Source organism: Lissotriton helveticus, chromosome 8 (genome assembly GCF_964261635.1).
Source record: "Lissotriton helveticus chromosome 8, aLisHel1.1, whole genome shotgun sequence".
Classification (NCBI taxonomy): Eukaryota; Metazoa; Chordata; class Amphibia; order Caudata; family Salamandridae; genus Lissotriton; species Lissotriton helveticus.
In genome coordinates this window covers 158,666,133-158,678,143 of record NC_136069.1, presented here as the reverse complement: position 1 = coordinate 158,678,143, position 12,011 = coordinate 158,666,133, and the positions used below count along the sequence as shown (strand labels likewise).

Sequence of the window (12,011 nt, the reverse complement as noted above, 5' to 3'; positions counted from 1 at the left end):
GGAGATTCATTGTGATTGTCTTTCAGCACCAGTAAAAATCATTGATGAAAACGCATATCGTTATAGGATGTTACATGGTGGAGATTCATTGTGATTGTCTTTCAGCACCAGTAAAAAACATTGATGAAAAAACATATCATTATAGGATGTTATATGGTGGCGATTCGTTGTGATTGTCTTTCAGCACCAATAATGATCACTGGTGAAAAGAAATATCAATATAGGATGTTACATGGTGGAGATTCATTGTGATTGTCTTTCAGCACCAATACCGACCACTGGTGAAAAGAAATACCAATATAGGAGGTTACATGGTGGAGATTCTCTTTCAGCACCAGTAAAAATCATTGATGAAAAAACATATCATTATAGGATGTTACATGGTGGAGATTCATTGTGATTGTCTTTCAGCACTGGTGAAAAGAAAATATCAATATAGGATGTTACATGGTGGAGATTCATTGTGATTGTCTTTCAGCACCAATAGTGACCACTTGTGAAAATAAATATCAATATAAGGTGTTACATGGTGGAGATTCATTGTGATTGTCTTTCAGCACCAATAGTGACCAAGGGTGAAAAAATATATAATTATAGGATGTTACATGGTGGAGATTCCTTGTGATTGTCTTTCAGCACCAATAGTGACCACTTGTGAAAATAAATATCAATTTAGGATGTTACATGGTGGAGATTCATTGTGATTGTCTTTCAGCATCAATAGTGAACACTTGTGAAAATAAATATCATTATAGGATGTTACATGGTGGAGATTTATTGTGATTGTCTTTCAGCACCAGTATTAATCACTGGTGAAAATAGCATATAATTATAGGATGTTACATGGTGGAGATTCATTATGATTGTGATTCAGCACCAGTAATAATCACCTGTGAAAATAACATATAATTATAAGATGTTACATGATGAAGATTCATTGTGATTGTCTTTCCGCACCAATAGTGACCACTTGTGAAAATGAATATCAATATAGGATGTTACATGGTGGAGATTCATTGTGATTGTCTTTCAGCACCAATAGTGACCACGGGTGAAAAAACATATCATTATAGGTTGTTTCATGGTGTAGATTCATTGTTATTGTCTTTCAGCACCAATAGTGACCACTTGTGGATCAATTTAGGATGTTACATGGTGGAGATTCATTGTGATTGTCTTTCAGCACCAATAGTGAGCACTTGGGAAAATAAATATCATTATAGGATGTTACATGGTGGAGATTTATTGTGATTGTCTTTCAGCACCAGTATTAATCACTGGTGAAAATAGCATATCATTATAGGATGTTACATGGTGGAGATTCATTGTGATTGTCTGTCAGCACCAGTATTAATCACCTGTGAAAATAACATATAATTATAAGATGTTACATGGTGAAGATTCATTGTGATTGTCTTTCAGCACCAGTAAAAATCACTGCTGAAAAAACATACCAATATAGAATGTTTCCTGGTGGAGATTCATTGTGATTGTCTTTTAGCAGCAGTATTGATCACCGGTGAAAAAAAGATATCATTATAGGATATTACATGGTGGAGATTCATTGTGATTGTCTTTCACTACAGGTAAAACCATTGATGGAAAAACATACCATTTTAGGATGTTACATGGTGGAGATTCATTTTGATTGTCTTTCAGTACCAATAGTAATCACTGGTGAAAAAGATGTAATTATAGTACTGCACCTGGCAGGAAATAAGAGCCTGAGGAGGCACACATTCCGGGAAACACAAGTAAGAGCTTTGGGCCATTCCTCATCCCATCATTAACCAGCGTCAAACCTTTCAATGTAAAGCACCCATACCTGTCTTCAATTTGTGACCCTATACCTTTTGATCACTCCAAACTGGCACTTAAAGTAATATTTGGCTCACAGCTTACATTCAAGACCCTCTGTCTAGTACACATTGCCCTTCATAGTACTAACTGCGTGCACACCTGGATACACATGTACTGCCCCACAGGTAAACTCCCACGCTCACATGCATCTCACCTTGTTCTTCTTAAATTGTAGCTGATAATTTGTAAGCCACAAATTCACCACTCAAATGTGACAATTTTTAAAACGACCTTTTGGTCTTTATCAAATAAAATTAAGGACGCACCTGAGCAGCCGTACTGGATTGTGTATCTCCCCTCTATGTCTGCAAGCATACCCCCCCTCACCCACTCAATCATGGCACTGCCCTGTTCTCAGTTTCCACTCAACTCTACTCTCACTATGAAACCGCAGAAGTGATACAAGTATACAATCAGCAGCCAATAAAGGTGAAAACTTTGACATAGTTTCTGGCTTTTTAAAAGCATTTCAATGTCTGATGCTAACTGTATACCCTCCTTGTTCTTACCAGCCCTCACACTTTGAGAACTCCTTCAGAGAGACAAGCACCCTGTAGAGCATGATACTGAAGAAAAACTGTCCTACCTCTGCTGGAGACAATTGTTTTGCTCATTTTATGCCTTGTCTCCCCACCTTGGGGTCACCTCGCCGCCTGGTACAATAGCACTCTACTAACTTGATATAGGGAAGATAGGGGGTAGGTAGGACCAAGATGAGGAAGACTTGGACTGGGAGTAATGAAGATTACCGTTAAGCAAGGGGGCGATGACTGCACAAGATGATTACACACTGAAAGAATTTATTAAGAGAGAGGAGCTTTTGTTATGTTTGTCTTGGTGTAAAATTGGGTTCATGATGTAAGTTACTACCAGTGGTAAATAATAGCTTTACTAAGATCACTGTTCTCCTTAGTGTTGATGCCTGTGATATTGCAATTAAGCATTACACCTGGTTCTCATGACTGTACCACTGTGTGGCTCTATGACTATAACACCTAGGGTTTTTACCATTAGAAATAAAACATACAACCAATAGAGAGTACATATGTCTATTAATTTAGCAGCTATACAAATGCAGAAGGCGGTACAATTCACTACTGGTTAGTAAAAGCATATCCAGCAAGAAATGTATTCTACTTTCAGAGACAGTAAAAGTGTCTTTGTAAAACAAAACACTTCCACCTATTAACTTGAGTGTTTAATAACAAATGCTTCACATTTTAAGATCAGCTTTCATCCGATCTAATTTGATGGTTCTAATCTATTGCTATAGGGATTTCAAAGAGTCATGCAATAATAATACATTAGTAATTGTATCCCTCTTGCTAGCTTGACGGTATTGCTCTTTCTGTAATAGAATTTCATTTACCACTTGTGATCATTTCTGTAATTTATCCTAGTGCATTTCTTAAGAGTCAAACTGAACAACCATTGATTTCTTCTTTGTCATTAAATAGATATTTTTTCTCTTTCAGTCAAAGAGCTCTATTTGGACTCTTACCATTTGTGCAACCGCACAGAGACGAAAAACGTGATTAAATTTGTGTCCTATCAAAAAACGTCTGAAACAAGGGCTCTGTGTGGATGGATACCTTTCAGGTGGTGCACCAAAACACACTACCAAACGGATTACAGGTCGATCGAAGTCCCGGAGACCATGCAGGTGACAGATTGCTGTGAGGACTATGAGCAACTTGGCCAGTACTGTGCCTTATGTGAGTATCTGACCACCTTAATCAATGTATACAGTAATGGATGGCAAGAAGAAAATTAAGAAGCATTTTATATTTGCATATTTACGCACCATTCACATCTCACTGTACTCGACTCACCTTAAATGGTGTCGATGACAATGTAATCCCCTCTTTTTTCTTTTTCTTATTTTATCATAGTTCCACATGCTACCCCTATGTCTCTCATGCAGACAATGTATGTTTATTCTTGTGTTTTCACCACAGGTACACACACATGATTATTTCTTACTTTAATGTGCTTAAAATTGTTGTCAAACAACAAACTATGCCATAACTTCATCTGCAGGTCATAATCTTAAAGGTAATCAATCAATCAATCAGGAGTATGTATAGCGCAGCTACTCACCCATGAGGGTCTCAAGGTGCTGAGGAGGGTGGGTTGGAGGGCTGCTGATCTATCTGGGTGTGGAGATTAAGTCAAAGAACCAGGTCTTGAGGTCCTTCCTGAATTGGGTCAACGATGCTATTTGCCTGAGGTTGAGGGGCAGGGTGTTCCAGGTCTTGATGGCGAGGTAGGAGAAGGTTCTTCCTCCGGTTCTGGTCTTGTGGATCTGTGGGAAGGAGGCCAGCACGAGTTGGGCGGAGCGGAGTTGACTGGAGGGTGTGTGGAATGCAAGGCGATGGTTCAGATATTCTGGTCCTGCATTGTAGAGAGCTTTTTAGGCATGTGTGAGGAGCTTGAAGGTGATTCATTTGTTAAAATACAAAAGGCGGTAGTAATGTCTAACGGATCGCACCCCAGAAAAAGTGTGTAATCAGACTGGGCAGTACAAAACAATATCCTTAACTTTCTTGATCACAAGTGGTGCCACTCGGGGTAACAAATGCACCCTACTACCTTAGGTGCATAGATACACAGATCCTGGAACCAGTCACTATGCGATACGGTATAAAAAATTGTGATGCTTTTATAATATCTGTTTCAATTAAAAGGAACGTCCTTTGCATAAATCCATCTCTGTCTGTTGCCAGTGATATATTGATATAATCGGATGAAGTATACTTAAAGGTTATACATGAGAAGGGGTATCACTTTAGAGTACCGGGGTACTTGTATATTATACCGTGATTCATTTGTGGATTGGGAGCTAGTGGAGTTGTCAGAGGTGTTGTTATGTGACTGTGGTGGGGGATGTCAAAGACCAATCTTTTTTGTGGCGTTTTGGATGTTCTTTAGTTTCCTGAGCTGGGTGATCCGGCTTAGAGGGCGTTGCCGTATTCAAGTCTGCTGGTGATGAGTGTGTGGGTGACTGTCTTTCTGGACTCTGTAGGGATCCATCTGAATGTCTTTCAGAGCAGGCGGAGCTTATGGAAGCAGGATGAGGATACTGCCTTGATTTGGCAGTTCATTGTGAGTGAGGAGTCTGGTATGATGCAGAGGTTGCGTACGTGGTCTGTAGGGGTGGGAGTGGTTCCTAGTGCGGTGGGCCACCAGGAGTCATCTCAGGCTGAAGGGGTGGGTCCTGGAATGAGCACTTTGGTCCTCTCCGAGTTGAGCTTGAGGCAGCTGTCTTGCATCCAGGAAGCAACGGCCTGAATTCCACTGTGAAATTTGATTCTGGCGTCTGTAGGTTTGTTGGTGAGGGAGAGGATCAGCTGGGTGTCGTCAGCATAGGAGACGGTGATGGCTTCTGACGATGGCTTTAAGGGGCGCCATGTAGATGTTGAAGAGGGTGAGGCTCAACGAGGAGCCCTGGGGCACTCCACAGCTGATATTCTGAGAGGAACAGGGGTAGTCTGACTCATTGTGTTTGGCCGGTAAGGAAAGAATAGATCCAGTGCAATACCTTGTCGCTGTTGCTGTCGTCATAAAGTCATATGATTAGGGTGCGGTGGGAGACGATGTAGGAGGTGACTGAGAGGTCTAGTACGATTAGGGCTTTGGTTTTGCCCCGGTCGAGGAGGGAGCAGATTGGTGGAGGTGAGGAGTGGGGTCTCTGTGCTGTGGTTGCTTCGGAAGCCAGATTGGGAGGTGTACAGGACGCGGTTCTCTTTAATTAACTCAGAAAGTTGGGCTTTGATGGCCTTCTCCAAGACCTTGGCTGGGAAGGGTAAGAGGGAGATGAGTCAGAAATTCTTGAGGTCCGTCGGATCCGCGGACAGTTTCTTCAGCAGGTGGTTGATCTTGGCGTGTATCCAGTAATTGGGGAAGGTGGCCGTTTCAATGGATCAGGTGATGGTGGGGCGAAGCTGGAGAGGGATGGAGGCGGCTGCTCTATGGAAGATGTGGTATGGGCAAGGATCCAATGGGGCTCCTGAGTGGATGTTCTTGATGGCCTTGAGTGTGTCATGTGTGGTTAGCAGAATCTAGTTGAGCACGATCTGTTGGAGTGTGGCATAGTTACGTGCGTGCGGTGGTGGCGGGCAAAGTGGTAGGGTCATGGGTGTCAAAGCTGTCAAAGATCTGTCTGATCTTGTGGTGGAAGAAGGTGCCTAGTTTGTTGCAGAGTTCTTGGGAAGGGGACATCTGTGGTCTTGCTGTAGGACTTGGCGAACTCCTTGACGATGGAAAGGAGTTCTTTGCTGTTGTGTGCGTTGGCATTGATTCTGTCTTGGAAGGCGGTTTTCTTTGTGGTTTTGAAGAGAAATGGTGCACGTTCATGGCGTATTTGAAGGTTGCGTGGGTTTCTTGTGTTTTGTTGTTCCTCCATCTTTTTTCAAGTTATCTGTAGGTGCGTCTAGACTCGTAGAGGACGGGAGTGAACGAGCTGGTTTTCTTGGAGTTTTGCTTGGCTGGTGTCTTCTTGAGGGGTGCCAGAGTGTCGGCGCAGTTGTAGATCCATCGGTGAAGGTTGGGAGCTGCGGTGTTGGCATCTGCCAATGGTCGTGCTGAGGAAGTAAATGAGAAGTTCTTCCGTGACCTTGTTCCATCTGCGATGGGGGGATGATGAGGGCAGTTGTTCATGGTGGGCGTGGCACAGGTGAGATGCACACAGTAGTGGTCGGTCCGGAGAAGTTTGGGGGTGTGGCTGTAGGTGATGCTGTCGCTGGCGGAGAAAATAGGGTTGAGGGTTTGTCCAGCTGCATAGATTGGTGCGGTGCATAGCTAATTGAGTCCAATATTGGTGAGGTTCTCCAGTAGAGAGATGGTGTTCTGCTTACTGGGGTTGTCCAGGTGGAAGTTGAGGTCTCCGAGTAGGTTTTCATCAGTGGATGCGATAGCCTGGGGTGCTATGAGGTCTACAAGGGTGTCAGTGAAGGGCAGGCGGATGCCGGGGGCCTGTAGACGAGGGTGTCATGGAGGGTGTGGTTTGAGTTGGGCTGGATGTGGAAGTGGAGATGTTCCATGGTTGTCGTTGGGTAATTTGAGTGCATGGTCAGTCAGAGGGTGTTCTGGTGGATGAGGCGATGCCTCCTCCTGGTCAGTCAGTGCAGTACTTGCGAGTGATTTTGTAGTAGTTGGGGATGGCGATGGCAATGTCTGATCCAGAAGAGGGGTTGTTCCAGGTTTCCGTGAAGAAGGTGATATTAGGAGAGGCATCGGTGAGGAGGTCCTATATTTCTCTGGCATGTTTGTGGAGAGATCGCATGGTGAGGAGGATGTAGTTGAGCCGGTCAGGTGCGCAGTTTTTTCCTGGGCGGAGAGAGGCTCTGGCGTGCTGGCATGGATGAAGGTGTGGCTGCAGTTGTGGCAGGCAAAGGGTTCATAGGACTCCTTTGGCGAAGCGAGGTGACATGCAGCGTGGCTCCCAGAGTTGAGTGTGAGGAGGGTGCTGGTATGTAGCGGTGGAAGGTCCGAGAACCAGGGTCCCTGGCACTGGGTACGGTTCAAGAGCGAACTGACCCAGATGGCCAGTGGCGAGGCCGCCATTAAGTAGTACTGATGGAGGCTGGATGGCTGGTAGGCAGGAAATGCGAGAGCAGGAAGGGTCACTGGAGGAGGGCGAGGCTGTGGATCGCAGCGGCAGGGGCGGCAAAAAAGAAAAAAACAGAGGAAAACAAGAATACAGGCGGAAGCATAAAAAAGAGCAGAAATCAAGACAAAAACTGAAAAAGCAGAAAAGAGAGACAAAGGGGCATCCGAGCAGTAGAGCAGTGACGCTCTGCTGCTAGACCACCAGGGATGAGGCACAGGCAGCAGCCCGTGGGTGGAGCAGCAAGAGGGGCAGCAGCAGCTACCATGCAGAGCTGCACAGTGAAGGGAGCAAGTCCTCTAAAGGTTAGTGGACTTCCAAATGCAATTAACTTGGTTACATTGTTTGATATCTGTGATTTATTCTTCATCAAATTTTTTTAAACTTGCGGTTTGTTCTGCAGAAATTCAATACAAATGTATTAAAATGTAAATCTAAACTTCTGAGTAGCATGACGGATTGTCCGCTGTTTTATTTGTTTTACAAAGCTCGCCACAAACCAAACTTCAAAATAAATGTCCTTGATGGGCTGGGAGTTTTCTCCTAGAGGACATTACCCACCAAGGCCCTCCATGTCAACCAGTCCATTCTTTCAAAACAAAATACATATTGGATAAAAAAGCAATTTTCAAAAGTATAATTCCAAAAAAGAACTTATACAATATAAGTTCAGGTTTTCCATATGACGTATAAACAAGTTTTAAAATATATGTTTTTCTTCTGTTTCCAAAAATATTCATGGGTCCCATAATTTTGTGTAATGAACCCACACTCAAGATACCTGAAAACAATATGATGCTCTTGTTGTTCTGCTATGAAAAAGGTGGATGTTCACTTTTAATCCTTACACAGAAACCTGGGGGACTCATTTCCCTAGTGGTAGTATTTTTCAGAAAATGGTGGATCCAGTTGCTGTAATCTGCTTGCGTGTCTAAAATCAGTTGCAGTAGTTTGTCTGGCAATTGAACAGATTGAAGGAATTGTGATGGGCCTTAATTGTACTGTCTATCTCCCAAATTAAGTGAAATTCTTTTGAAAGGAGCAAAAACCTAACACCTAACAAATGGCAGGTTGACACAAAATGAGCAAGTAATTCCTGGAGCAGAGAATATTTTCATTCCAAGAGGCAATGTTTTGAATCCAAAAACACTACTTCAGACAAAAGTGAAGATAGGGATAGTAAAATCAATGATGAACTGGAGCACAATTGCATTGAAGGGACTGAATTATGCACAAAACCAAGACCTGACATAGAAGAAGTTCCATTAGGCTTGTCAGATTTGACATTGCTGATGGTTTTAAGACCAATATGGAGGATTGAGAGCTGCTTAAGCCTTGTACTCTATTAAAGAGATTTTAAAGGCCTTGTCCATACAAGATGTGACATCAGCGAAGTAGCAGAACTGATTCCATTGACAAGAGCTTGCAGTTTGTCAGCAAATTTGGACCTAATGATTTATAATGATAGCGAGCATGGTTTTGGTGTTATACATGATATGGGCAACTATAGTGACAAAGAAGATTCATGACGTCTTCAGGTTTCAGGTGCTCCAATAAAAAATAGCATATACATAAAGGATTTTTGAAAGCAATTCAAAAACCAAAGGAAGTGGCAGTTGTAAAGTGTCAGACATATAAGGCTGGCAAGGATTTAGTTACATTAAGGAACAAATATGCTGATCAGATAGAGATGAACTGCACCTTGCAGGAACGAATCACATTGGCAAATCGGAAGGCACATTTACTAGATTACAGGCAGACTTTAGTGAGATGTTACATTGCAATGGACTAAAGTATATCTTTTTACTAGTTTGTCTGTTCTCAAATGGGTCAAAGCATTTCTGACTTGGAGAGCAGATAGCCTTACAGTAGCCAAATTATTGTTGAGGGAGTTGCTACTGAGGTTCAGGCTCACAACTTTTATTGAGACTGATCATGGCACACACTTCAGAAATGAAGTGTTGCAGATTATTAGTGCAGCTTTTAAAATCAAACAAAGATTCCACAGTAGATATGGGATGCACGATCTTTAAAGCTCTCCAGGGCACGAGTCCAGCTTTTATTTCTTCCAAAATATTACGCTATATTCCCACTCGAAATTTACAATCTTCCCACTTGGATCTGCTAGTTACCCCAATCTTTAAACATAAGAAACATGGAGGCTCTCGTTTTGCAGTCCTAGCCCCTCAGTTTTGGAACTCGCTTCCGATGGAGCTAAGGTCGGTCTCCTACTATGCACCGTTCAGAAAGCAGCTGAAGACATGGCTGTTCCATCAGGCAAATGATAACTAGGTCTCCTCCCTGTACTGCTGCTTCACGTCTCCCTCAGCGCCAAGAAGCCGTTGAATGAGTTTGAAAAGAACTCTAAACTGAAAGACAGGCCTATCACCCCATGAAGTTATCATGGGTAGAGTAATGAGACTTGCACATTCACCTTCAGCTGCATTAGTTTCCATAACTGATGGCAACATACTGGATTATTGAAAAGGTCTGGCTGGTCTGGTGAAATCTGTCTCTTACCAGGAAAATGCAGCCACAGAAGACTACAATGATACACAATGCCAGGATTAGAATAAGGGTGATTGGGGCTTTATTTGCAAACATGTCCACAGAGGCTGCTTGGATGAGATCTGAAGCAGCCCTTTCCAAGTGATCCTGACCACCGACTATGCAGTGAGATGTGCTGGAGTGCCTCAATGGATCCAGGCAGCTCACACAAAGAGGTTGAGAGTAGCCGAAACAGCGGATGAGGCAAGAACAGATAATAAAAGTGAAAAAGTGAAAAAAGGAGCAAATCTAGAGACTGATTCTGAACAGGAGCACCTGAGGGTAAAAAAGAGACTTTGAAATACTGAATTTTGATGAAATCCAAAATAATGAGAAAATAGAATTTTGATGAAAACCAGAGACTGAAGAGAAGAAAAAAAGGAGCACATAGAGACTGATATTTTTTGATGAGATGATTTTGATGTTTTTCCTTTTACAAGGACTGAGAAGTGAATACAGATTTTTATAATAGACTGAAAGAAGAAATTCATTTTGCCACAAAATCTTTGTTTTTGGTCTCCAACATATTGATAGGACACAGCAGATGCCGTAAGATTGTAAGGATGGTGCTATAAACATTGATATAAGTTGGCCTGTTGGTGTGCTTAAGGCCTCCTGTGCGAAATGTTTCAGAACATAAAACTAGCAAGACGGCTATGAGGTCTAATGATAAAGAAAATCAGCAAAGAATACCTCTACATGTAAAGAATTTAGCGAGTGGTTTGGATATAATATGCAAGAATATATTGAGCTTATGAAAATTAGTAATTGCTGCGTATGCACATTTTATTTCCTACATCAGATGGTGAAGGGGCTACCTATGTCCAAGAAAAGCTTTCTTACTCACTTTCTAGTAGTGTCTTTGTTGCTATCTTTAATTATAAGGAGTTTCAACCCCCATATCTGACTGATTTTAATGTGACTTTGGAGAATGTATTCATTAGTGAGAGTAATAAGGAGATTAAGTATGATAACTATTTGAGAGGCATTGCAGAAACCAGAACTGATACTAACATGAATGAAGTTTATTTATGTGTATTAAGTAGTGGAGAATGTGACTGTGAGAAATTAGGTTGTTGTTTGACTGGATTGCGAACCCTAGTCAAGCAACAGACACTATGCCTAGCAATGTGAACTACAAAAAGTCACAAAGTTAACCTTTGCTTAACCCTGGATAGCTTGCCGCAAAAAGCAGTCAGGCTTAACTTAGATGCAATGTGTGAAGTATTTAGGCAGCACACAACCAGTAATAAGGTGAAAACACAACCACAAGGAAAATCCCAATCCAATTTAGACAAATTCACTTTAATAAATTATTTGACACCAAAATGACAAAAATCCAATCAGCAGACGGGAGTTATGAATTTTTAGGCTTCTCAGTGAAATCTAGCTCCTAAAAGATCATATCGCCAACCACAGACATGCAGTTGCGCGAGACCAGGTCAAAGTCGAAGGTTTGAGCTGATTGTGATGGAGCATTGTTAGGATACAAGAAGTGGATTGGGCCCAGTTAGGGCTTACCTTTGGACTTCGAAAAATTCTTGAAAAAAAATGTCTGAGAAGGTAAAGTTGAATGGGACAAGGCTACAGGATGTGTCCGAGGAGGGAGCATCGTCGTCGAATGTCCTGGGGTCAAAGCTGAGGTGAAGATTTCTACATTCCGACTTACTGCAGAAATTTAAGTAATAAAACACCAGTGGTACGAAGCAGAGGGCTGTAACTAAAGACACTTCCACAAGGTCAGATGCCACTTTTGCAAAGGACTGCCGTGGAGAAGAAGGTATCAGGAGAAGCTGCAAAGTCAATCTGACCGGTGATGCACATTGGGCGGTTAGGCAGGCAGGTTGGTCCCGTCTTCCCCTAGTTCTCAGAGCACTTTTTTAAGTCCTCAGTGTTGGAAATTGGCCATATGGGCAACTCGAGCACCACAACCTAGGGTCCTGGACTGATGGGACACCTCTTGGGGGTTCAGGATTCACTCAGGCTGTGTCCAGGT

The 12,011-nt window shown here is 42.5% G+C and overlaps 1 protein-coding gene across 1 annotated transcript in view; it reads left to right on the top strand.

Annotated features, from left to right (window-relative positions):
* Nucleotides 1–12,011, top strand: part of UMODL1 (uromodulin like 1) — a 621,262-nt gene that overhangs the window by 45,808 nt on the left and 563,443 nt on the right. The window contains exon 2 of the mRNA XM_078658858.1: nucleotides 3,336–3,575. Coding sequence (XP_078514984.1) covers nucleotides 3,336–3,575 — 240 coding nt within the window. The remainder of the gene's footprint in view (nucleotides 1–3,335; nucleotides 3,576–12,011) is intronic.